The following is a 25,380-nucleotide window of genomic DNA, read 5'->3' as shown; positions in this document are numbered from 1 at the left end:
CCCAGAGCTGTAGGATAAAGAGAAATAAATCAGCAGTCTTCCCCACAAGCCACCAAGGGTCAAGTCCGTCTTCGGTAAGTCTAGCTAGCTTGTCTTAGGGTCTGGATACGCTCGGCTGCGTGGGATGCCTGTCAGCGAGCTTGAGGTACATTGAACCGAGAGTTTGTTGCTGGTCAGTCCAAGAGATAGGAGTGGCCAAGAGTTAGGGGCGACAAGGAGTGTCGGTTCCTATATATTGGTGGAACCCGAGTGTTCCCAAGTGTATTTCACTACCCGCCGAGGTTAGCCTCGGCAAACCCGTATTAGGCGTGACTGCCGGTACCCTTACTTCTGAGGGACTGCGGGGGTTCGCGCGAAAGCGCAATATTGCATTCTAGCCCTCGCTCGTGGCTAGTAGTGCAGGTTTTAAGGTTGACCGAACTCAACCTTGGTATACAGAGGTGCTTGCAACCAACCAGGTGTAAGGGATCGTTCCTGGTCTTCAGGTGTTGATCCAACGTTCGCTGACCTTTCGCGAGGGAAGCGTGTGTTGTTGGTGGGACTCATACCGTTCGGTAGTGAGATTTTCTGCGTGTCCCTACACGACAGTTTCAACTTCGTGCGAGGTCGTCACAAGTTACCAAGCCATTTACCGAATAGGATGCCTATCAGCTGTAGTAGTCTTCTCCATGGTTTGATGTAAGTGGGAATAATGTTCCATCCCTGATTCCAACACAGTTCACGAAATCGTACTTGTCTTGCATTCGCTGCGGAATCATATGACGCTCAATCTCATCATGCCGTGTGATGGTGGTGTTCTCAAGATTCAATATGGCCACTGACGCTCGGAACAGGTAATTGTGAACGGATTCGCTGACAATTCCTAGGAAATACCCTGTTTCGAGCCCCGAGTTGTCATTGCCGTACGTGCCTAGGAACTTAAGAAGCACTAACACGTGAAGCTCAGCACCAACACGAAAGGGTTTGCTCCCCTTCGAAGTGAAGACGCATACTGAAGTCTCCGATTTTGTCTCGGAAATCATTAGCAACTACACTTTGCCGTTTTCACGCGCGCTGCCTATTGGAGCCCTAGGGTCGTCTCTGACTAATTCCACTAGGCGGAAAAACACGTCACGGTCAAGCCGAAAGTGATCGTGAAACACGGTGGTATTCATGTAATCATGGTCATACAGCAGCTCCGGCCAGCAACTTTTACGCCGTCAGTACTTCAGAAGACGACTTATATAGCGCGTTGCGTGAACGCGCACATACTTGTACTGAGGGGAGTTATCTGCTCAAAGTTTGACATACTATGTGATATAACGCCGTAGCTGTGGTGCGAAGCCAGTGCGCTGCGCCACACACACTCTCACACACATGTCATGCTGGTATGGTGCTGCTCCTACCAAAGATCGCATTGATGACGCCACATCACGCGCAGCATCCGCGTGAACTTCACCAGTTGCGACCCAACGGACGCTGCCGTTGTTGCCGCTGACCAAACACTACCGTTGCCCAGAAGCAGTCAATGCGCAGGAGCTGCCTGTCGCTATATTTTGCTCTGTGAGCGAAACTCCTGTGTGCCGCCGCGATTGTACACGGCGCTACCTGGAGCTGGACGTTTCCCTGCGGACAAAACTCCTGAATGCTACAGCGCACACTCACAGCAAGTAATGCACACACACAAGCACGTGAATAGCTAAAGGAAACCAACGATACAGCGTACGGGTTGCGAGGGTTGGACAGGCGGACGTGCGCTGCGCGCATAGGGCTGTAGAGCTCGCGTCTCGACTCACCTCCGCCGAGCCAAGCCCCTCAAGCCCCTATAATGCTTCAGCCCTTGCATCATTGGCGTCAATGTAGTTTTCCTTCCTGTGAAAGCCCTACTCAAAGCATGACGAGCAACAACGACGAAGACTCAGCGAGTCTCAGCTTGCCCGCCTCGTTGTATTTTAGCCCGTGCTGTGCTGTAGACCACTGCAAAAGCGGATAGTTCTCGTATACAATACTATCGACCCATTCATAATGACCTCAGTGCTGCACGGAAGAGATCAAGATCTATCTCAGCCTCGGTAGAGCCCTTTAGTGGGTCTGCTTGGCCCTGCGTTGCTTTCATTGCGTTCGCTAAACTCGGCATATACCAGCCCGATTTGTATTTTATCGAATACTGAGCTGCGCAACTTCAACTGTGACGTCACCCAGGCGCGTCACCTTTATGCGTGTGACGCTGGCGCTACCATTGGCTGAAAGTGTGTCATAATTGACATCCATTGGCCGGAAATACTGCGGTCATTCGCACTTAGTCCCGTTGCAGACGCACGCCCGGCGTCCACCACGAGCTTTCCCGCAGCGGCAGGCGGTTGGATTTCTGCCCTCCGCTGCTGCGCTCGTCACATCGCCCACTTCGAAGTTTACCCCCTCGCCTGCAGATCACCACACGATGGAGAGCCTCAGTACCCCGAGCGCGGAGCAGCAGCTTCGCTTCTTCATGGCGCTGCCAGCGGATGACGAGATGGCGCAGCTGATCCTGGAGGTAGTTCTGTGCTTTGACACATGTGTACATCCAGCCAATCCACTAACGGATGTGCATTGTTGCAGGAGCTGTCGTTTTCGAGGCGCTCGTTCACGGGTGTGGCGGCGGAGATCGCCAACTCGCCGTCGAGCAAATCAGCGTCGGGGCTCAACTCGATCTCCGAGGACGAAGAAGAGGACGAGCTATAGACGACTGCCAGATGCCCAGGCGACCAACGCATAGAGAATCGACGCGACGGGGGAGCGACTGCATTGCGCAGCCTCCACCCTCGCGCACCCGGCGTACGTACATGTGCAGCACTGCACAGCGTCAGCAGGGGAGGCCGCCGCGTTAGAGGACCAGCGATTGCAACCCGATATTTATTGGAACATGGAGTCTGTTTAATAGCATTTTGGTGGTGGCGTTGGTTTGCATGCATGTAGTTCTGGCGGTGGCGGAGGCAGCGGCAACCATTGCGTTGCTCTTGTGGCGATCGAACCGCCGGTAGCCACTGCGTCATAGCCGCCGCGTCATTCCTGCAGGAGCAACCTACGTCATACGTGTAGTCTCGGATGCGCAATGGATCCATGCGCTAACCGTATCTTGTGCTTCAACAAAAACCCGTTAAAAACTGAGGATGGCGTTCATTAGTTGGGAGGAGCGCGTTCTAAAAAACTTTCATTCACTTGGCGCGCAGCATCTTGCTCGAGAGGTCGTTGCTCTGGACCCAGGCGGCGACGTCCGCGGGTGTGGGCGGGCTGGCCTCTTCGTCGGTCTGCAGCGCCGGCAGCTTGGCTACGATCTGCTCGGGGCTCAGGGCACCCAGCACTGTGTTCTTCACCAGCACGATGGCGTTCACAAAGTCGCCCTTGGTCACGAAGCGGTGCTCGACGTAGAATGCGCGCTTGTCCCAGCACAGAAGGCGCGACTCCATCGTGTACGCCTGGCCGAAGGACAGCTCGCGCCGGTAGCGCACGGTCTGCGAGCCCACCACGAGGTTCCCGCGCGCCGCAGTCACCACTTCCCACACGCCGTTAAGCTGTTGAGCAATAGCCACACACAGTTAGTTGGCTCGTACACGCCTCTAACGGCAATGGCCGAGACTCGCAGGTTGCTGCTGTACCTGCCATAGGTCGCGGCGCCCGAAGCCGCACTCACGCAGGAAGCGTGCATTGTTGCAATGGCCGTTGCGGTCGATGTCCATGAGCCAGATGCGTCCCTGGACTTTGCTCGTCGCGAACAAGTGGCGACGGGGGCCGCGCGCGGCGGGCGTGAGCGAGTTGAGCCCCATGCGCAGGAAGTACCACAAGTCGCAGAAGGCGAAGCCCGAGAGCGCGCCGACGCTCAGCGCTGCGACGCCGCTGGCCCCACCCACAAAGTACGTCAGCGCTGCAACGGCTGTTGGCGGCAGCGCCAGCAGCATGAATGCCAACACCTTGCGGGATAGCACCATCGCGCTCAATTGGATGTGTGTGCCGGGCTGAGCAAGTTGGCCTCTGACGCACCAAATGATTGACGAAACTGTAGCCATTTCGAAATGTGTTGTACAACACACCAACTTCACACCAACGCCTTTCATTGGCTGTTTATGACCCACTCTGACAATAACCAACATGGAGGCGCAAGCTCGCGCGCTGGAAGAGGAGGTGCGGCAGCTATGCGAGCTGGAACAGACCAAACAAACGGCGCTGCAGAGGCAGCGTCTGTACAGCCGCGTGGGCCAGTTCCTCATGGGCAGCCTGGACATGCGCCACTGGTGGTGCAGCTACTCGCCGCTCATGGTCTTCATGATGCGTGTGCTGGAGCTCTATCCATCGTCCGAGAGCGTCTGCGTCTTCTACCAGCGGATGGCGCAGCAGCTGGGCAAATGTAGTAAATGGTAGATGAAATTTTGCAATAAGGATTGTAGTATTTGGGAGAAAAACTTACATTGATGCTGCCTTTTTTCCAGTGTGGATATCTACCACTCGTCGATGCCGAGTGTCCACGTGGAGCTGGAGTTTGAGTTCACGCCTGACTCCATCAAGGCGTTTTTCGTCAAGCTGCAAGGACTGGATGCCGATCGGATCCAGCGCCAGCTGACGGATACGTCCATGGGGATGGCCAGCGCCGCTCAAGAGATGTCGGAGGCAGCGACCCTTACACTGTATGAAGTGCTCAGTCAGCGTCGACTGCTGTCGGACTTTCGCGTCTTGAGAGTACTGTCGAAAGTGCGTGGTATTATGACGTATTGCGGTGGAAGAACACTGTGCTGAAGTGGTGCTTTGGATGGCTTTTGTAGTGGGTTTCGACGCGGTTTGCTGATGTGAAATCTAACCCCAGTCTGGAGAGCCTTCGTGCTTGCGCTGGACTATATCAGCTGCTGGTATCACCAGACTCTGCAGTGAGGTGCGTGTTGTAGCGCCCTGGTGCTCTTTATTTTTCCCAGAGCAGCAGTAGCATACATCTAACTGATGGTGGTTGCACCTGTAGAGAATGGGCTAAACGCATGGTGAAACACTTTGGTAACATCCAGCTAACTGGGGATAACGGTGAAGACCAGTATTTTCTCGATGTGCTAGAAGAGTGGATGTACATTTTGGAAAACCAAGCGTTCAACAAATCTGTGCTATCGCTGGACTTGAGATCGACAGAAGACCTTCAAAACGTGAGTTTCATCACGGTCTTGGATTCGGTTGTAAGTGCACTGCAAGTCTCACCGAAGTTTACGGGTTTTGACACAGTTTTTGGAGCCGACAAATTGCGTGAAGACACCGACCAGGCAGATGCTATGGTCGGCACTTGATCACGTCATGCAGGTGAGACACGATACCAAATACCGGGCGGAAATGCATCATACATTAACTGGGTGTTTGGATTTGTTCTGTGTATAGCAAATGGACGTAAACAGTCTTGAAGCATTGCTTGATTCGTTTGACACGATTCCGGATCTTGTTTTCAACTATCTGCAGGAAGCAGACCCTGCTGGAGACCAAACAGTAACATTGGTGGTAGGAGGTCGGTACCTTGGAGCTATGCTTAACTTCTATTAATTATGCCGTCCACATCTCTTGCTTGCAGGTTTCTAAGTGCTTCGCCGTTCTTTTGCGCTGCCTTGGACACCGATTTTGGAATTATTGTGTCAACTCCCCCAAAGTGGTGCTGGATTTGGTGATGCAGCATTGCTGCTTAGCATCTTGGCGTGTATATGTGACGAAACAGTTTGTTGAACTTTTACCAGCGCTACTTGTGGCTATGCGACCACCTCAAGTTTCCAGTATTGCGGTATGTTATTGTTAATTTGCATTTTGTGGTTCGGACACTAAAAACTGACTCACATTTGTCACCAGTCCCACCAAGAAAAGCTGGATTTTTACTTGAAAACGCGCACGGAAATTTTGCGATTTTTGATTACCGAAGATTTCCGCAAGAAGCATTTTGATGCAGTCGCTATTGTTTCGTCGTCTAGGGCTGCGTTTACAATTTTAAGTGACTGTTATGAGCACCGCATGCCTTCTGTGAAAAGCATCCAGGGTGGAGCAGGCCGAGATGAAGGAGCGCTATCAGAATCGATCTCGGTCGACTATTCTGTTTCGGAAAGCGCGTTTTGGTGGCCGTGTAATGACGACGCCAACGATAATCTGGGGCAGTTGTGGATGAATCACTTATTTGACATTGTTGTTAGGCCCAACAATATCGAATCGCTCGTTGACGTGGCAGCGGAGACGACAGCACTTGTATTGAGCAAACACTTGCAGCTTGCTCGTGACGTCATTTATACGGATGTAGCGGTGAGCAAAGGCGAAGGTGCCACATCGATTGAAGCCGTTACGAAGGGAAAACCAATCATTACGCAATTGTTGAAGAAACTATGCTCCTGGGATGCGATTACGACAATACCGCTTCAAGTGCATGGAGCCCTATTTGAGTCGATTGGAGGCATTTCAGAGCTGTTAAATTGTGTTGCTGCTCAAATCAATCCCAGTGAACAGCTTCAACACTTCTCTGAAACCTTGCGGAGCTACGAAACACAAACGGAGCAGTATCTCCAGCGCATGTGTGATGAAGTGCTTGTCAAAGGCCTAGGCAACCCGTTTGGCTTTCCTGTTGTGTCGCAACACATTAGTGCTTGTTACCTCAGTCCAACAAGCAGCGTTGATCAGCAGATCAAAAGGTTCGTCCATTGTGCTCTCGAAGCTATAAAATACGGATTTGCACGACGCGACTGACATGGTGCCTCAGAGTGCAAAATGCTAACGATTCAAATTTCATGTTCCTTGTAGGTTAATTGGGCAATACGCCGCTGACAAAAAGCGACCAACACAAGTTCCCTCCCCGCTGGAGGCCCTTATCATTTCTGTTCACCGAAATGCTGAGGCGTTTTTGCGTGGACAGCTTTCGATGCTTCAGTCAATGCGGCTCTACGGCTTTTCACCAGCTGTTTGTTTGCCTGCCGTAAAGAAGCTTGTGTTTGTGTGGTCCCGCGTATTTCAAATGCTGGGCGGCGAGCTGGAAAAGGCTTTCCAGAAAGCGTCGAATGCAAAAGCCGAGGCCACATCGTCCCACCAGGTCACAGACACTGGCGTCGCAGCTGCACACCTGCTAAAACTCCCCAGTCTGATCAATGACTTTTTGATCTCTCTCCTGACTAGCTTATTTGACCCAAAGCTGAAATGTACCGTGGAGGTCACCGAAGCGACTCGCGTACAGTGTCTCGACTTTGGAATCTCCTTCTGGAAATTCTGGGTGTCCGTACTGAAAGACCCAAGCGTCTCAAGCAAACGAGTAGCAGCGCTCATTGTCCCACTGGTCGAATGCATCGCAAGGGGGTCCGCGTCTGAAAACAAGCGCGCAGCAGAACTGTTGATGACAGTCTTAGGGTGCCTTCTGAAGGGAAATACTCGCCTAAATGAAGCCACTCTTTCTATGATCGACAGCATCAAGGGTGAGGCAGCGTCCATTGAGTCCAAGCAGTCTACTGACTTTGGGCGCATGACCAAGAAGTTCCGGCAGCTGGACCATACGTCGTCGTTTTTCACGAAGCGCTCGACAGGATCAAGTGGTATGCAGAGCTTTGTGGACTTGACTTCTAGGTCAAAGTCAAGGTTGCCGCCGAGGACGAAAGCACCGGCAGGCTTGTTTAATTCTACTGCTCGCCCAATGAGCGGAAAATCTGCTGCAAGAGCTCAAGCCCATGCAGTCGTGGATCTTACTGGAGTCGAGGAAGTATCGAATGAAGCAGCAGCTCGTAAGCACCACAGCTTCTACTCCGAAGAAGAGTACCGTGCACCCCCCATGCGTGAACCTTCTCCCAAGGGGCTCACACCAAAGTCGAAGGCGGCGTTCGACATGACTCAAGTCATTAAGGGAATATCACACTCACACCCAGGCTCGAACAGAACTATCCGAGTGGAGCGACAGGTCAATGAAAGTGCAGCGAAACAACCTGAAGAGGAGGAAGAGGAGGTTGAAGAGGATACAGATTTGCGCTTTGCTGCACTCTTTCATCGGATCAAGACGACTCGAAAGCCGATCGCTGTCTGCTCACTGTTACCATTTTACCGGCAGTTGCTACAAGTATGTATGCCTGTTCTTCTGTCTGGTGAGTACCAAAACGAACGATCCGACAAAGAGTTACAAGCACCCGGCTTGAATTTCAAGAAAAATGCTGACTACGTCCGTGCGTTCCTGCCACTGATGCTGGAGGAATGCAACAATGAAGTTCAAGAGGGGCTTCGAAAACGTGCTTACAGCAACGGAGGTCATCTGCTGCGCTACGAAGCAGAAAAACCACGAGAAGGAATGCGGTGCATTAGCTTCAGCATCGTTCAGAGAGATGAGGGGTTGCTTGCGAGCTCCCAGTCAAAGTTTGGGGGAAAGGGCCGAGCAGGAAGATGGTTCAACGAAAAGCTCTTCCGGAATGGAGATGTGGTGCTGTTGCAGATTGCTGGTGGTAGCCAAAGCCAGGCTGGTTTCATGGGGAAACGAGAATTTGTGGGGGTCATTTTGATCAGCGAGATGGAGAAGGGGCGAAGGCAAACATCGTCGGCAAAGAAGAGCAGCAAGAATGAAGAGGAAGAATCCGTAAAGGTACTCTTTCTGAACGATGGCGAGCTGGACACCGCTACTGCGAGTGTGCAGTCCTTTTCAACAGAAGTGTTGGCAGCAAGTGTAATCGCGGATTCGGAGTGGAAGGTGAACCCACTTTGTAACTTGGTCACGTCTGCGCGTGAATACATCGCGCTTCGGTCTGTTGATATGCTCCCTGAGCATTTGCGAACAGCCATTCTGACTCCTGACACGTACAAGTCCACCCAATCGGAGCTCATTCTCATCACGTCGGTGCTGGACGAGTTGCGAGCAGATAAATCAAGTGAAGGATATGCAAAAATTGTGAAGCTCCTGAAACGCCTGGACAAGATGGACGTGATGCTTACAGATTTAAGGGTGCGCCTTGCTTGTTGTGAAGCTACTTTGGTGACGATATACTAACTCTTTCTCCTCAGTCTACAAGTATAGGGAAAGCTGTGAACAAGCTGCGCAAGCACGAGGATTCAGAAGTCAAGGCCTTGTCCGCGAAGTTAAAGGAGAAATGGACAAGCCTCATGGATAAAAAAGACACCCTGGAGCGCCCACCGCGATTTTTATCACCCGAGCTGTGGGAGGCAATTAAGCCTCAGTACAACTCGTCCCAGCTTCAGTCTATCCACAGCGTGCTGAATAACTACAGCATGGGTGTGTCTTTACTGCAGGGGCCTCCGGGAACGGGCAAAACGAAAACGATCATGGGCCTCCTCAGTGGGCTATTATCATTGAGGCTACCAGTTTCAGCGGTGATGCCGATAGCGAGCCCGAAAAACAGTCCAAATGCTCAAGCGAACGGAGCTAAGGGGGGCTTCAACAACTTTGAGGCTGCACGGTCTCGAGGTGTGAATGCTGGACAAATCAGTGGACAAGCATCTCGCAGTGATGTGGAACCAGCATTCTCGTTAAGTGGGGTTACTTCTGCACTTGGTAGTATTCTTCGTCGTTCCTCCGACTCTGCTTCAGCTGCTCCAAGTCGAACAACTATTCAATCACTGAAGAATGCGGGTTCATCGCGCTCTCGACTGGAAAACAAGCTGTCATCTCGGACAGGACATCAAGCCGGGTCGAACCTGGTAGTGAAACGCCGTGTAATTTCAAGAGCAGCATCAGAGCGATCAGCAAGCAGAATGAACAACATTTTGCTTTGCGCGCCATCTAACGGTGCAGTAAATGAGCTGGTGTTGCGAATTGTTACAGATGGGCTGATGGACAGCTCGGGAACAGTCACGAAAGTCCGAGCGCCAAGTGTGCATCCGGAGGCCATGTCAGAGGAGTGGATTTCGATCGTGCGCCTGGGAAATGCTGGAGAGGACGCGCCCGAGACCGTAAACTCGGTTTGCTTGCCTCACATCATCAGGCGCGAAATGGCAATCCACCCCAAAGCAATTGAACTGCACTCACTCCAAGACACACAACGACAGTTGCGCAGCTCTATCCGTGATTTCCACAACAAAGAAGAAGACCCCAATGGCCCTAAAAAGGATCGAAAGGCGCTAGCTAAGATGCATCAACAGCTGACGGGGTGCTCAGGTAAGATTCGACGCTTGCGAGATGAAGTGACCGCGATTCGGGGCAAAATGACGGAAACCATTTTATCCAAGGCAAGCATCATTGCTTGTACATTGTCAAAGGCCGGAAGTGGCGATTTCTCGGAGTTGAAGCGCGGATTTGACGCCCTCATTATCGATGAAGCAGCTCAAGCAGTGGAGTTAAGCACCCTTGTTCCGATTCGGGAGCGAGTCGCTCGAGTTGTGTTGGTTGGTGATCCGAAACAGCTACCTGCTACGGTAAAAAGCGTCGTCGCGGCTAATGCTCGGTACGATCGCTCGCTGTTCGAACGGATAGCACAAAGTGGGGTTGCACCGTCAATGCTTCGCGTGCAATATCGAATGCACCCGTTCCTGCGCGACTTCCCATCTAAAAGGTTTTACGGAGGAATGCTGACCGATGGACCCAGCGTTATGGAGCGTGTTCAGAAGGTATGCCCCGGCGTATATGCACGGACAAGCTTCCAGCCCTTCCTGCTGTATGATGTTGACAACTCGAGGGAGGAAGACATGAACGGATCAAAGTACAATCGCGTCGAGGCAGCCTTTTGCGTCAGCTTGTGCCAGAATATGTTCGAGTCCTGCGCAGATGTGCGCAACAACAAATGGAGCGTCGGATTCGTGTCTCCTTACAAAGAACAAGTGCGTGTACTTCGGCAGGAAATCACGCGCTCGGGGATCCCGGCGAGCGTATCCATCGAAGTGAACACGGTCGACGGATTCCAAGGTCGAGAAAAAGACGTGATTGTATTTTCGTGCGTTCGATCCTCTCGCCGCGGAGGTATTGGTTTCTTGCGCGATATCCGACGACTGAACGTGGCAATCACCCGCGCGCGGTTCTGCTTGTACGTGATTGGCAATGTCAACACATTGGTACGCGATGAAACCTGGGCGGCTCTTGTTAAGAGTGCTCGTGATCGTAAGCTGATCATTCGTACCGAGGGAGAGCCATTTCCAACTGTGGCCAAGCGGCTAGAAAGCGACAGATACCGTGATTTGGCTGAACACTACAAGATGATGCACGAAAAAGCATCTCTGAGATCTACTCCCACTGCGAAGCAGGCAAAGGCAAAAAATGAAAGGAAGTCCACTGAGGTTTCCAAAGCAGATGTAAACTCTGCGGAAGGAGGTAGGAGCGTGAAGGAGGAGACAAGCAGTGATGGAACACGTAGTGCACTTCAAGACGATCACAAGACCCCTGCCAAGTCATCCTCAGACTCCATAAAATCTGAATCACGGCCGGAGACTTCTCGAGATCAAAGTGAAAGTGATCAAGTAGTGAACCAACTTGCTGATAGCCACAAAAGACCTGCGGAGGAGGCTTCGGGCGCAGGAGTTCCCAAGAAGCCCCGTACGTCTGTGACAACGACACCTACTCTATCGGACTTGCAAGGTCAGCACGAGATCAGAAGCTTTCGGGACCGAAGCAATCCATCTACAGCGAATCCACGCCGGCGGGAAGAACGCCGTTCACACGACAGAGCTTCTGAGCATCGTAGGAGTGAGCACGCCGATTCCTTTAGAACAGAGGTCCGGCGTAATGAGCCCAGTAGATCTCACGACTACAATGGCTCATTTAATCGAGAGCGAGGCAGTCGAAGGGATGACGACACAAATCGACAGGGTAGCCGGTACCGCGGAGATGATCGGCGTGACCGCGACAACCGAAGCAGATACGCTTCTGCAGAGCCAAGAAACGCATCTCGATCTTCGTCCGCTCAGCTTACCGCCAATCCACCTCAGTCCATTTCGGAAAAGGAGTTCTGCCAGGCGAACGAGCCTCCACCTCCCTCCAAGAACGATCATATGCGTTCTATCACCCCAAGGTCGAGAGGCAAGCGACCGCACCAGGAGTCTAGCCACCCTCCAGCACACCCTGACCGTCATCGCAACCGCGAGCATCCATCCTACAGACCCGACGACCGTGCTTCATCAGGGAGAAACAGCTACCGTACTGTCACGAAAGAGTCCAGCACGACCAGAAACCACGGCAGCAGCACGAAATCGCCTAGAAGCGCTAACGTGCTGGGTAATATCCTAGGCAGCGCGTCAAAGTTGGCCAGTTCGACCTCGCGCGTGAATGACAAGACCAGCTCGCGCACTTCCGAGTTCTCGTAGACCTCTTCTGGAAGAAACCATTAGAAACAGGGCTGTTCTTATCTCATCACTCTTCGGGCCGCCACGTTGTTTTTGATTTGATGGCTTATAGGACCAGACGCATCAACGCGGCACCTACAGCCATAATGGTACCGGCAAAACCCACGGCGTACTGCAGCATACGCTTCTCCACCTTCTCCATCGACAGCCGCAGCTCATTCAGCGTCTCGTCCTCCGCTTGCTTTTGCAGTAGGAACTTCTTCTCGAGCTCTGCGATCTCCATGCGGATCTTGTCAAAGTCGATCTTCTCCAGCATGCGAATATCCTGCTTGAGCGTGTTGAAGTCTCGCTCCAGCAGCTCCCGCGAGTGACGCTGCGCTATGTCTGTTCGCCCAATCCCCACGGTCAAAAGTGCTACCCACCGCCACAAGCGAGCAACAATTCAGCCTACCGAACTTGAGCGTCGAGTTGAAGACTCGCTCCGACAGCTCCGCCTTCAGCTCGACATGCTCGGACTTCGTTGCCAGCTAACAAGTACAAGCGAGCGCAGAGTAAATACAGACAACTAAGGTTAGAGCATCTACCGGCCCAGCACTTACGATGCGAGACTGCGCTTCCAGGGAGTCGGCCATGGCGTCTTTCATCACTTGCAAAATGGACTCCGACTGATCGACGGTGAAGCCTGGGAACGCAAGTGCACAGCAAGATCGGACTCGTCAGCACAAATGGATGGCTACAGCCACCGATCTACGTCCACACGCACCTTTCTCCTGCAGACTCTTGACGACATGGTGCGTGTCGAAATACAGCGGCGTCTCGCTGTTGGCGGTGGAGAAGCAGCGACGGCCAAGTGTAGCCACAGCCAGCTGCGTCGACGTAACTTGCAGCGTCGGTCGCCTGCGCGAGAAGGTCACTGCTCCGTACGTTGCATGCAATTGCTGGGCCTGTGGTAGCGCTTGGAGTTGCTGCGGCAGCAGTGCGAACGCCCGTGTCCGCGGCGCAAGGGCGGAGACTCTGGCTCGGGCGAGCATGTTGCGTTCTGAGCTGGACGGTCGCTGGGACGGAGGCAATGATTTGCGCAAACGGAACGGAGACCACAAGAATGCATGTGGTTGTCCATGTGGACAATACTGTCCTACTTCAGCAGTTTCAAAGGTTCCTAGATCAATTGAGCAGGACGGCAGCAACGGCATTGACTCGAGCGGATAGTAGTCTCTCATTTTTGTCATTGTCACTCAATAAGGTATCGGTAAAGCGAGCAGGCTTGCCGTGGCCTCGCGTAGCCCAAGTTGTGTCGCTCACAGCCTATTCACCTCCCGCTCACCTCGCCGCAGGAGTGGTTTAATGGTAGCCAGACACCTCCTGGAAATGGCCGCCGGCGTTGAACTTGAGCAGGAAGTTGGGCGCCTCCTTCTCGAGCTTGGTGGGCTCCACGTCCAGCTCGCGCAGGCCGGGCAGGTCCGACGTCTTGACCTCGTTCAAGCTGAGACGCGTGGCCCAGTCCTGCGTGAACTTGGGGTCCGGGAACTGCTCGCAGAACTTGCCGATGGCCTGCGCCACGGGCAGCGGCAGGTTGATCAAACTCGGGTTGTGCTTGGTGATGTCGAACACGTAGTCGGCCAGCTCCTTGTACGTGAACTCTTCGTCTCCGACGAACTCGAAGGTCTTGCCCTGGATGGTCTCGTCCTGGGTGATGTGGTAGATGGCCTTGGCCACGTCGTTCACGAACACGGGCTGGATCACCGCGTCGCCGTTGTTCACTACGGGCACGCCGCCGTAGCCCAGACGGTTGCCCATCCAGACCAGGAGCCGGTCCTCCGGGCCGAACATGTTGGACGGCCGCACGATGTTGGCCTCCGGGAAGGCCTTGCGGACCGCCACTTCACCGCGGAACTTGGATGCAGCCCACTCGGACGGCGAGTTGGGCTGCGCCAGCAGCGACGACACGTGCACGAGGCGGGGCACGCCGGCCTCCGTGGCCACCTCGGCAATCGTGCGGGCCACGTCCACGTGCACGTCGTCGTACGTGTAGTTGATCCACCACGGCAGCATGTGCTTGGTCTGGTAGTGCTTACCGATGAGATTGATGACGATGTCGGAGCCCTCGACGGCCTCGAAGATCGAGTCACGGTCGCGCGGGTGGAACGGCTGCTGCGCCACGTTGCCCAGGTCGGCAGACACGCGCAGGTGCGCCACCTCGGCGTCTTCTCCGCGGTACGGCAGCACGTATCCGTTTCCGTTGAGGCCTGCGAGAGCATACAGAATCAAGAGTTAAAGGAGGCATTCGGACGGACCGCCGGAACGGATCAGGACGGGAAAATGGACGCACCCAAGTGCGCGCACACGTAGCGACCCAGGAAGCCCGTGGAGCCGAAGACTGCGGCTGTGATGCCGTTTCCGCGCACGCGGCCCACCGGGTGGCGGAGCGCCGCCTTGGCCACAGGAGAGAGCGCCGACATGTTCTGCTGCTTTCCCAGTTGTAGGGCCCCCGACCGCCGAGTTTTGTGCGGCTGCCATCGATGACGTACTTAAGCGGGACATAATATGTAAATGTGGTGTGGTACACTCACTCAAAAGTCATGTTTGACACACCACGACGAAAATAATATGCTTCTTTTTTAGCCCGCTAGTGACAGACACGACCAGGTTTACTTCAGTTCCCCCTGGGCACGCTAGACTCGGCAACAAGCAGCTCCCAGACATGAAGCTCGTGGGCAAGAAGGAGCAGGCGTACGCGTCGCTGGACATGGAGTCACCGCACGCGACGCCCATGCGACGCAGCAGCTCGAACCTCTCCAACGTGCAGCTGTCCCCCTCGGCGGCGTCCACTATCTCCATCAGCTCCGAGCGCAGCGGCACCTTCGGCGGCCAGGGACGACACAGCAACGACGAGGGCGTGCGGCCGTTCTACAACAACGTGGCCAACGACATCTTGGCGGCGCTGGACGGACCAGTGCGACAACTCGCGTTCGAGACCAAAGGCGCGCTGCTGGCCACGGGGTGCGTGCAACGTGTCGATGACGCGCCTCACCCTGGTCGCTAATTTCTCTTTTTTATTGATGACGACAGATTTGCAGCGACGTGCTACTTGCTAGCTTGGTTCCAGGCGGTGCTTATCCCGTTCTTCCTCGCCATCTTTTTAATGTTAGTTCTGTGCTTCGTTGTTGTTGTTTTCTAGCGGAATATTGACTTTGGTTTTTTATTTTTATTTTCCTCGTGCAGGTACCTGGTGGACCCGCTGGTGGAAGTCATTGACGTGTCGCCCAAGTATTTCCTTTGTATTTGCACATCGCATGGGCGTCACGCCCGGCGGAAGTCGCGCGGCTGCTCGCGTGCGTTTGCTTCGCTGGTCGCGGTTAGCTTGGTGTGCGTGTTCTTCGGACTGCTGGGCTACATTACTGTGCTTTCAGTCCATGCACTGGACGCTAGTGCTTATCAGACGGGATACAACCATCTTGTTGCGGGTGTCGAGCACATCCTCGAGCAGATCGGACTACCAGTGAACATCACGACGACTCTGCACGACAACGTTGACAAGCTGGCACGAATTGTGGTCACGGAGACCATGGACTTGCTCTCCGTTATGTTCGTGACGCTCATCTACCTCACGTATTTCCTGTGCACGCGCACGCGTGCAAGTGATGCTGGAGGCGTTTGGTCCAAGATCGACCACGACATCCAGCGGTTCGTGACATTGAAATGCTTCCTCTCGCTCTTCGTGGCGTTGCTCGTTACGATCGTGTATGTCTCGCTGAACGTGGGGTTGGCTGTCGTATGGGGCATGCTGACGTTCATCTTGAATTGGATCCCCAACGTCGGAGCTATGATCGCGTCGGTTGCTCCGATTTGCATCATCGCTATCACGCCGTCCGATCTGATGAACCCCATGGAGAAGTTTTTGGCCATGGTTCTTCCGATGTGCTTCCACATGTTCGTTGGCAATTTCGTGGAGCCCAAAGTATTTGGCCGCAAGCTCGAGATCGACCCTGTGGTCGTAATCCTGTCGCTTTCAGCGTGGGGGCTTTTGTGGGGTGTTGTGGGCATGATGCTGTCAGTGCCGCTCACGGCCGCGTTCAAGATTATGCTTAGCCACCTGAAGCTGTGGCCAGAATTTGTGGCCTTGGTGGAAGGCACATACTTCACCCGGTTCGGCCACAACAACAAGGCAGCTGGCTACAAGAAAGAGAAGGATGACAAGGAGGATTTCACGACTATGGAGGTGCGAACCGAAAGTGAGAAGGAGCGTGCAAATGGCAGCCACATGCGGGCATAACATGATTCTTCAACAGGTTCTTTATTCTTTACTGTGCATTATCTCGTGTGAATTGGATTTTGTAGCGCCAGGGCAACGCTGAGTGCTACCACGACGACGATCAGCGTGGATGTTGGCCGCACGGCTGCAGAAGGATCATGTAGGCACTTACACCTGGTAGCTGCTTCCTCCTCGCCGTACTCTTCCCTGCAAAGCACTTCGTCTACAATTTCAACTGGATAATCCTCGTAATTGGGCGGCTTGGCAGCTCGGTTGTCGTTAAGAAACATGAGTACGCCATCGCAAGTATATCTCGATGCGTTGCAAGGCACGTCGTTGAAACCCGTTGGCGTGTGCGCTGCTCCGCATTCCGAGTCGGAGCAGTACCACGTGGATGTTGCGTTGTCCTGGCAGACGTGCTGCTGGTCCTGGCAATCTGGCCACACTTTATGCGGCACGACAGGGGAGTTTGGTGAGCAGATCGTTTCGCGGTCGTCCGGCAGCGTGAGTCCGCAGTCGGAAAAGAGCTTCGGCGCCATGTTGATCGCGACGGTGGCGCATATTTTGACGGATTTGGTGCTCGCATCGAAGAAGTGCGTGTCCAACGGCGTCGAAAAATGTACTGGTTCTTCGGGGTCGCACGCGTAGCAAAAGACAAAGGACAGGAAGCGCTTGGCAGCGTTCTGGAACTTCTCGCAGGCCGGCCCGGCCTCAATCAGCGCGAGGAACTTGCCGTTGATGTCTGCGTCGTGCGCCGGCAGACAGCAGCTCGCAGAGCTGTACCAGTTGCAGAACACGAGGGGCTGGATATTCTACAGGTACAGCAGCAACGGTATCGGTATCAAACAGAGCCGTTAGATGGTTAAAAGACGAGTTCGCAGCTCCCAGCAGCAACGACTTGCCTTCCTGGGTGGATCCTGCAGACACTCGCAAGCGCCATCCTCCGCCGATATGGAGACTATTGCCAGCAGCGCAATGACCAGACACAGGAATGCGGAGATAACGTACATCCCGCACGTGTTCGAGCCAACAACAACAGGCCCGATCGGCCATTTTGGACGTGCACATTCGCAACGCACCGCGCACCGACGGTTGCAGACCCTGAACCGACGCGGCGGCGGTTGACTTATTGCAATTCCACACAACAAATACGAAGCTTGTCCGGCGCTGCTACAATAGCATCGCACGAATAGTGTAGAGCTAATGCCTAGCGACACGCATGGAATCGGCACATGGCAGGAGTAATCCCGCTTGCTCTTCCAGCGGTGTGATCAAAATGCAGCAAACATCCACCGTGCAAGTCGGAAAAATCAGTTCTTTTTTTCCACCAATCGCAGCACGACCAGTCTCTTCCGTTCAAGCCGAGTCATACGCACTTCACATCTCCTTCTGTCTGGTGGCACTGCTCGCCGCCTTCTCCGCCCTCTCTTCTAGCAGCACCACCATGGCCGACCTCACCTCCACCGACTACTACGAGAACCTGGGCGTGGCGCGCACCGCCACGGCGCAGGAGATCAAGACGGCGTACGCTTTCCTGGGCGACGAAAGAAGTTGACTGACGTCAAGTGGCTAACGATGTCTGTTACATGCTGTGATGCTGCTGCAGGTACCGCAAACTTGCCATCAAGTACCACCCGGACAAGAACCCGGCAGATAAACTCACGGCCGAAGCCAACTTCAAGATCGTGGGCGAGGCCTATAACGTGCTCTCGAACGAAGACACGCGCAAGATCTGTACGCAGAGAATGTGGCCACGGCGGCTGGAACGCGTGTACTGACTGCTATGGCTCGCTTTATGTGGATGCAGATGACATCTACGGCAAGGAAGGACTGGAGGACGGCGCGATGCCCATGACCAGGGAGCGCGCCATGGAAATCTTCGAGGAGTTCTTCCGCTTCGGCGACGCCATGGACCCGGACGCGCCTGACCGCTCCAAGGGTCTCAAGCGCGCCGCAGGAGGCGCAGTGTATGCGCCTGCAAAGGGACTTCTCTACGGAGGCAAGTCCATTGTCGGCGGCGTGTTCATGGGATCTGCCGCGATCGTGGCAGGAACTGGCGCCATGGTCGTCAACCTGGCTTCGGGCATTAAGGAGATGGGCGAGGCTGGTGTCAACGCAGCCCGCAAGCGCAGTGCTAGCAAGCAAGCAGCCAGTGACAGCGAGACTGAGGTGCCCGTTGCCACGGTGGTGGACGGACCTGCGGACGCTGGAGCTGACGGAGAGCAGAAGGTGGCGGTGGTGGAGGTCGCTAACCAGAAGCCCACGCCCACCTTTATGGGGGGCTTGAAGAAGGCGACGATTGGCGCTGTTGCAGCTCCCGTTGCGGTATGTTAGTGTTATGGTTTATGGTGATCTCCCCAGTTGGGACCAGCGACTCCCTGTATTGATCTATGATGTGTTCTTGCAGGCTATTGTCACTGGAGGTGGCGTACTCTTGGCTAGCGGTGTGGCGGCTGGTGGATACGTGGTCGGTGGTTTTGCTGGCGCTGCGTCGAATGTGGCAAGCGGTGTGCGTGAGGTGAAGGCAGCTAACAAGTTGGAGAAGAAGCGTCGCGCATCCAGTGCAGCAAGTACCCGCGACTCAACGTCTTCGAAGAGCTCGTCCCCGGCCAAGGATAGGCCCTCTTCGACCGAACCCTCCGTAAAAGCCGTTCCAGTGGCGGAAGAAGTACCAGCGACAGCGCAGGCGGCTCAAACCGCGTAGACGGCAATGAACATGCACGATAGAAGGCGGAAACCCCCTAGTCGTTGTGTGTAGTTAGAGAGAGATATTCCATAGTAAAACCTGATCTAGTTACTTCATGCTTTTGACTTGAACCATGATCGAGTCAACGCGCACTCAACACTCCCTAGGTGCGGATCAAGCCTGGACCTCCGATGGAGCTGGCGTAACAATGGTACCCTTTAGCTTCCAACTGGGTAATGAGCTTTTCCAAGTCTTCGTTGCTCAAGCTGCGAGGTAAGAGAGAGATCGTGCAACCACCGCCTCCAGCACCAGTCAGCTTTGTAGCGCCGTTAAACTGCTTGCAGATACGCGCGACCTCGTCAATTTGCGGATGGCCCACGCCTAGCCCATTGAGAATTTGTTGGTTGTGCTCGATCTCTTGGGCGAGAACCTCTTCAGACATAACCTTCCGCTCACCGAGCGCAACAAACTTTTCTACAAGCTGCTGAATGATGCCGAATTGTTTCTGCACCTTCTCGCGGTCTGCTTCGTAGAGCTTCCGGACATTGCCGACCTGCTCTTTTGTAGAGCGAGGGACGCACGTGTTGACCAAGAGAAAGCGGAACTTATTCAGCTGGCACTGGATTGGGCGGAAGGAGGGCCCCGGGTGCTTCTGGAAGAGCAGAGTGCCACCAAAGCACGACACCGTATTGTCTGCACCAGAAGGTGATCCGTGCAAAATCACTTCGGCGCCGAACGCGTACGCATTGATGAACTCGAGTTCAAACTTGCGAGGGCTGCCTGACAGCTCCGCAAATGCGCCGGAGAGCGCCACAGACATCGCAGCCGAAGAGCCCAGTCCCGCACCAATAGGCAAATTACACGTCGCCACCTCGACATGCAACCCTCCCTTCGCACTGCATAGCGTCAGAAATGACACAAGCTATTAGAACTCCAGCAAATACGCCCACAACATAGACATACGACCGACAAATCCTACCCACTCAAGTACCCAGACGAACGCAGCAATGCGCAACACAAGAACAGCGGAGCCCGCATCGCCTTGGCATCTTCAGGCGTCTCGCCATCCAGCACCTCTTCGATGCGCGTCATGACCTCTAGCGCCGGGGTCGGCACGTAGTGCACCTCATCCTCGAGTCCTTGGACCACATTCTGCAGCTCAGAGACCGCGTACGCGCGTCGCAGCGGCTCCTTGTCGCGCGTGGACTTGATGTCTTTGCATGAAAACTCGATCGTCGGCTCGACGCCTGCGGGCACTGCAATGCGAGTCTGTAATACGGCACACGATGAGTCTACGGGGTCTCTTCAACAAGTGAGCATCTGCGCTGAAGTACGCACGATCTCCGCCTTGATACGCAGATCCGACAGCGCCGCCGCCACCACGGGGCAGCCGTACACCACGGCGTGCTCGCCTAGCAGCAGCAGCTTCCCAGGCGCAGACACCCGCACGACCTCGCGGTCCCCTGCCATGACGATTGGCAACTGTCCTGGTATTACCTGCCCACCAAAACGTGCAACGCGATGCTGTACCAGAAATATGGCACACAAACGCTCCGCTCCTGTCACCACTAGTTTTTACGACATTTCGGGTATTTACGCGACCGCGGCAAGTGAGACCTGCTTGTTGAAGTGACTATCATTCTGCACTAACCTCCTCATGTGACAGACGCAGCCTGTGATGCCCGGCTTGACGCGCCCGTGGATGGAGACGGAGGCGAAGGGACAAGCGCAGACTCGCGCCATGAACGCAGCAGAGCAGGTGGACGTGACGACGGGCGCGGCGCTCTTCGACCTGTCGAGCTACACGGGCGGAGCGCCGCTGATCCCCATGGGAGACGCTGGTGCCGGTGTTGGAGGAGCCTCCACCACGGACGCGCACGGGATGTTTGACCACCAGGAGCTCCTGGGAAAGAGCTCGGACGGCGAGGAGAAGAAAATGGGGAGGCCCAGCCACCCGGCCTGGCAGTTCTTCGTCCGAGGAGAGAAGCGCAACCGCTACCACCACAACGCATACTGCAGGTTCTGCAGCGAAAATGGAGTGGACCCCGTTGCTGTGAGAGGCGTGTCGGGGAACATGATCCGACACCTGCAAAAGTGCATTTACTGCCCTGCGGAGGTGGTGACGCAGCTGAAGTTGCTCTGCGCGCAGAAGGATGCTGCGAGCTTTAACAAGAGACATCAGTCGAATCGCAGCGTCGACGTGTATTTGCAGGACACGTCGCCCGCTCCGAAGAAGAGGACGCGGCGAAGTGTAGGGGCAGGAGACGGAGCTGCTGTACCGTTGCGAAATGTAGCCTTGCGCGGATCCGTAGCGTTGGATGGTAAGGCGAGTGCTGCTACACAGGATACAACTGGAGTGGAAGACTTTATGCCACTCCAATTGCCTTTGTTGTCCACGGACATGAATGGAGCGCTCACGACGAGTATATCTTCCAAACCGCTGAGCTATGAAGAAGCTGCTTCCACACCGAAGAAGCCAAGCGCGTCTGCGAAACCTCGATTCCGAGATGTCGGGAAGAAGCACGGGAATAATCGAGCTGTTCAGCAGCAGCCGAATGAACTTCCGATGACTCATGTGGCAAATAACGTGGCCAGCTCAGGCACTTTGAATAAGCTGATTGTATCATCAATTGTGTCAGCGGGGCTGCCTTGGGATTGGGTGTGGACGGAGCAGTCTGCTCGAATGTTTGGTGATCTCCATCAGAAGGTCGACCCGCCAACTGCTGAGTTGTTGGCATCGATGGGAACCACTTCGTATGAAAAGCAGATTCTGAAAATGAAAGACGAGTCAGTTGGAGTTACGCTAGCAGTGAGCTGGTGGGTGGCCAAGTATCCACGATCGAACTTTGTACTGCTTTCTCTCGTAAATGCTCTTGGCGAAGCAACTGTCTGGGAGGTGATTGATATGGGGATCGATGAGACTGTACCTGAGACCTTGGCTGAAAAAATCAAGGTAAACTTGACTGATTTACGGAGAAGAGGCATCCATGTGATCAACATCGTTGCCGACACAGCTCTCGTTTATACCTCGGCCCGCCTTGCTGTCAGTTCAAGTGAGTGGACGAGCTTGGCCATCCCGGTGTTGCCATGCTTTTCACATTTGCTGCAATTGCTATTGGGTGTCGTCTTAACAGTATCGGAAAAATCGATCGAGACAATAAGCGAGGTGGTCGAGCTAGTGCAAGTATTTTCGAACCACCGGGTGCTGAAGGTGCTGCGGCGTGAATGCGGTGATCCGGATGCAGTCCTCCATGCTCCAACGCAAACCCACTGGTATTCGTTCATCGAAGCTATCGATTCAGTTCGACAGTACGAAGACGTGATCAAGATTATTTCATCCAAGGTTGCGCAGGCTTCCTCAGACTCCAAAGCAGCGTCAGGCCGAGCCTTGAACAGATTGAAGACAAATAACCCACGAAAAGACAGCGCCGGAAACACTGTGGACGAGCTAGCGGAGTGCGGTCTGTCAAGTGCTACTATACAGACTATTCAGAATGCCGAGTTTTGGGAAAGCGTGGTGGCTCTAAGCGAGCTGATGTCTCCGCTCAAGGAAACACACAAGATGATGACCAGCACTTTTACGTCAGCATTCTCGCTGTCCGACATCTTTTACCAGTTTGGAAGAATGCAGCAACAGTACAGTGCTATCTTGTCTGACTGGGAAGACACCGCTGGTGGAGGGCGATCTGCTGACCAAGTGCGCTTTTTACTGCAAACGGTAAACGAGATGTGGAAGTTGTATGACCAGCCGCTGATGGTTTTGGGATACACATTCAACTACAATCTTCAGCACCCGTTTTTCGCCCGACACCAACCTTCACTCCAGTGGCTCTCGATCGGAAAATACGCGAAACAATACTTTCGTGGATGGTTCTGTGCTGCGTCATCAACGCGGAACCCCTCGCGCTTGCTGGCCCTCAGTGACGAAGCCGCTGCCCAGTTCATGGAGGATATTTTGGCATTCAAGGAGCGCAAGTATCCCTTTGATTCAGAGTCAATGTGCGACTTTGAGAACCCCAAGTTTTTCTACATGCTTGTGTCCGACTCGCATCCGCTGATGCACATGTTCGGCTCTCGCCTGTTTAGTTTTGTGACCAGCACGCCACTCCTCGGCGATGTCCTCCCAGGAAAATGTTTTATCCCGTCCGCGCCATCGATGACGTGCTCGCAACAAACTTTGCTGCCAATCTTACGAATGAAATTGTTCGCGCAGACAGCAATGAGGCCGTCGAAAGATCTGCTTGGTTTCGTACAAAGCAACAGACCGAAGGGTACAATGCCCAGCGCAACTGATAGCGACATGCAGCTGCATCCTGAGTCGATGTCGGACGCTGATGATGCAGCTCCGACGTTTCTCCAAGCTTTTCATTCCGCTGACAGGACCAAAAGTGATGAAGGCGATAACAAGACAAGTACCGGAGGCAGAATTTGGAGAAAAAAACAATGGACCGCAATGGCGAAAGAATGGAAGGCGCACTGGGAGAAAGAAACGGATACTAGAAATCTGCTTCAAACGTCGAGAGTGCTCGACACTTTCACACCAGATCTGACACTTGACCAGATTTTCAAGGATAAGCTACCGTCTCGACTCCCCCATGACCGTGAAGATGCCGTTGTTGATGTGTAATGCTGATTCGTCGTGGCTACTGAGATCGGCGTCGTGAGTTATTCACCGAGGTAGAGCTGTCGCTGTTGCAGTGGAATGGCCATGAAAAGTTTTTCCAAAGTATCCCCATCCACGTCGCTGTTGCAAAGTGCTTCTAAACCTGCGGTTTGACGAGCGAAATGTTCGAATCTATTGGAGCAGCCGGTGTCAATTCCTGGTTAGATTTGGGATGGAAGTCCTACACGCTGAGTGGTTAAGACGTACGAAGCATGGAGCGCGTCGACCTGCTTGTCTTTCCCGGAAATACTGTCGCGAAAGACATCGTACCTTCTCAGAACATCAAGGGTTAGACATTGACCAACAGATGCAGTTAATCGCAAGGCAACGAACTTTTGATGATTCCGCTCGCTCTTTTTCGTGATCTTGTTGAGCATTGCGACAGCTTGATGTTCGGAGGCCTCGAATTGAGAGTAGTTGCCGTGATCTATTGGTTCACTTGGGATACTTCGGTTACTATCGAAGAGACTTTCCTCGTCGGTAGCCGGCTCGCTGTCCCGAGCAGAAGTGCGTAGGCTGTCAAATGGAAGCGATTCAAAATCGAGTTACTAGTAGTTGCAAAAAGAGGGTTATTTACTCGCTTACCTGGAAACCGTGCTGTTGTTGTCATCGTAACTACGTGCGCCGGGGCTAGAGGCTGATTTGGAATTGCGGCGTAAATGTGCCGAAGTGGAGGATACTAGTTGCGATGGTCTCCCCGCACGAGGCAACTCGACACTCTTTCTGCCAGGAGGCTTCGAAGGCTGAGGAGCTACATTCGGTAAGTCACCACGCTTGGACACCTTTTGCCTGACCCCGTTGCGGTTGGATAGAGTTTGGGGTTTGAAGGTATCGCAGCAGTTTTACTGATTGTAAAATTAGCTTGAATCAATTACTTTGGTTGGTGAGTTGCGTGCTGGTAGTGTGAGTCCAGGTGACGAGCGACGTGGGTCGCCGCTATGAGTCGAAGTGCCAAGCCACCTCAAGTTATGTTTGTGCGACCGAAGTCGGCTGGACCTGTTCGAAGCCGATCGCAGCTTTCCAGTCCGCTTTCGCGTGTCAAAGAAAGTAATCCATCGACCTCGTTGACGCCGTCAATTTCTATCGCTGCGTCGGCTCCACCACGTCCATTTCGCCCGCTGAATAATAGGGCAAGGCGTCCTTCTAGCGCAATCGGATCAAGGCGCTGCTTCACAGCAACACCAGCGTCGGCCCTTCCTCTACCTAAAAACGTTCATGATGCTGGCAACCTGGACACCTGCTTGTGGCAGCAATGCTCTCTCGACCCAGAAAGCTTCCCAGACGAAAATGTTGCAAGCATCTATCATGTTGTTGTTGCTCGGAAGGACGCCGAAGATGCGGCGGAGCAGTTGGCGCGCCGAATCGCGCACTTCCGCGCCCAGGAAGAGCGAGTACTTCATGAAATGCAAACCATGAGAACGCACCTGGAGACAACCCTCACGAAGACACACGAACAAGCGCACCAGGAGCTCAATTCGGTGTCAATAGCTTCCCTGCCGCTACATCTCAGGGGCCGACACAAACTAACACTTGACCCCAGTTCACGCTCGAATACTAAACATACGCGGATGGCGACAA

General features: G+C 54.0%; 10 protein-coding genes across 10 annotated transcripts; 5 read left to right on the top strand and 5 right to left on the bottom strand.

Moving 5' to 3' along the window:
• Positions 1–2,419: 2,419 nt before the first annotated feature.
• KRP23_7747 (uncharacterized protein) lies at positions 2,420–2,700 on the top strand (the record flags this gene model as incomplete). The annotated part of the gene is made up of 2 exons (XM_067893102.1): positions 2,420–2,512; positions 2,578–2,700. 2 exons carry the CDS (start codon positions 2,420–2,422, stop codon positions 2,698–2,700), a joined length of 216 nt encoding a protein of 71 aa, XP_067744917.1.
• Positions 2,701–3,173: 473 nt separating this feature from the next.
• KRP23_7746 (Protein THEM6) lies at positions 3,174–3,944 on the bottom strand (the record flags this gene model as incomplete). The annotated part of the gene is made up of 2 exons (XM_067893101.1): positions 3,174–3,530; positions 3,615–3,944. The coding sequence occupies 2 exons, from the start codon at positions 3,942–3,944 to the stop codon at positions 3,174–3,176; spliced, it is 687 nt and encodes a 228-aa protein (XP_067744916.1).
• Positions 3,945–4,104: 160 nt separating this feature from the next.
• KRP23_7745 (Helicase sen1) lies at positions 4,105–12,222 on the top strand (the record flags this gene model as incomplete). Its single annotated transcript, XM_067893100.1, has 11 exons — positions 4,105–4,370; positions 4,443–4,701; positions 4,773–4,879; positions 4,964–5,138; positions 5,215–5,289; positions 5,365–5,481; positions 5,552–5,755; positions 5,821–6,644; positions 6,754–8,917; positions 8,977–9,397; positions 9,755–12,222. 11 exons carry the CDS (start codon positions 4,105–4,107, stop codon positions 12,220–12,222), a joined length of 7,080 nt encoding a protein of 2,359 aa, XP_067744915.1.
• Positions 12,223–12,307: 85 nt separating this feature from the next.
• Positions 12,308–13,232, bottom strand: KRP23_7744 (uncharacterized protein; the record flags this gene model as incomplete). Its single annotated transcript, XM_067893098.1, has 4 exons — positions 12,308–12,585; positions 12,653–12,728; positions 12,801–12,883; positions 12,965–13,232. The coding sequence occupies 4 exons, from the start codon at positions 13,230–13,232 to the stop codon at positions 12,308–12,310; spliced, it is 705 nt and encodes a 234-aa protein (XP_067744914.1).
• A 310-nt stretch (positions 13,233–13,542) lies between these two features.
• On the bottom strand, positions 13,543–14,660 carry KRP23_7743 (NADH dehydrogenase [ubiquinone] 1 alpha subcomplex subunit 9, mitochondrial; the record flags this gene model as incomplete). Its single annotated transcript, XM_067893097.1, has 2 exons — positions 13,543–14,447; positions 14,531–14,660. The coding sequence occupies 2 exons, from the start codon at positions 14,658–14,660 to the stop codon at positions 13,543–13,545; spliced, it is 1,035 nt and encodes a 344-aa protein (XP_067744913.1).
• Positions 14,661–14,902: 242 nt separating this feature from the next.
• On the top strand, positions 14,903–16,474 carry KRP23_7742 (putative transport protein; the record flags this gene model as incomplete). Its single annotated transcript, XM_067893096.1, has 3 exons — positions 14,903–15,201; positions 15,271–15,345; positions 15,424–16,474. 3 exons carry the CDS (start codon positions 14,903–14,905, stop codon positions 16,472–16,474), a joined length of 1,425 nt encoding a protein of 474 aa, XP_067744912.1.
• Positions 16,475–16,512: 38 nt separating this feature from the next.
• KRP23_7741 (uncharacterized protein) lies at positions 16,513–17,463 on the bottom strand (the record flags this gene model as incomplete). The annotated part of the gene is made up of 2 exons (XM_067893095.1): positions 16,513–17,265; positions 17,356–17,463. 2 exons carry the CDS (start codon positions 17,461–17,463, stop codon positions 16,513–16,515), a joined length of 861 nt encoding a protein of 286 aa, XP_067744911.1.
• A 434-nt stretch (positions 17,464–17,897) lies between these two features.
• KRP23_7740 (DnaJ-like protein subfamily B member 7) lies at positions 17,898–19,157 on the top strand (the record flags this gene model as incomplete). The annotated part of the gene is made up of 4 exons (XM_067893094.1): positions 17,898–17,977; positions 18,060–18,187; positions 18,261–18,778; positions 18,861–19,157. The coding sequence occupies 4 exons, from the start codon at positions 17,898–17,900 to the stop codon at positions 19,155–19,157; spliced, it is 1,023 nt and encodes a 340-aa protein (XP_067744910.1).
• Positions 19,158–19,302: 145 nt separating this feature from the next.
• Positions 19,303–20,609, bottom strand: KRP23_7739 (Mevalonate kinase; the record flags this gene model as incomplete). Its single annotated transcript, XM_067893093.1, has 3 exons — positions 19,303–20,035; positions 20,119–20,408; positions 20,478–20,609. 3 exons carry the CDS (start codon positions 20,607–20,609, stop codon positions 19,303–19,305), a joined length of 1,155 nt encoding a protein of 384 aa, XP_067744909.1.
• Positions 20,610–20,817: 208 nt separating this feature from the next.
• KRP23_7738 (uncharacterized protein) lies at positions 20,818–23,766 on the top strand (the record flags this gene model as incomplete). Its single annotated transcript, XM_067893092.1, has 2 exons — positions 20,818–22,192; positions 22,274–23,766. The coding sequence occupies 2 exons, from the start codon at positions 20,818–20,820 to the stop codon at positions 23,764–23,766; spliced, it is 2,868 nt and encodes a 955-aa protein (XP_067744908.1).
• Between the last annotated feature and the right edge of the window lie 1,614 nt (positions 23,767–25,380).

Source organism: Phytophthora ramorum (genome assembly GCF_020800215.1).
Source record: "Phytophthora ramorum isolate Pr-102 chromosome Unknown Phyram_PR-102_s0006, whole genome shotgun sequence".
NCBI classification, from domain to species: domain Eukaryota; phylum Oomycota; class Peronosporomycetes; order Peronosporales; family Peronosporaceae; genus Phytophthora; species Phytophthora ramorum.
The sequence above is the reverse complement of the archived record's forward strand: the minus strand, read 5'-3'. Positions and strand labels throughout refer to the sequence as shown.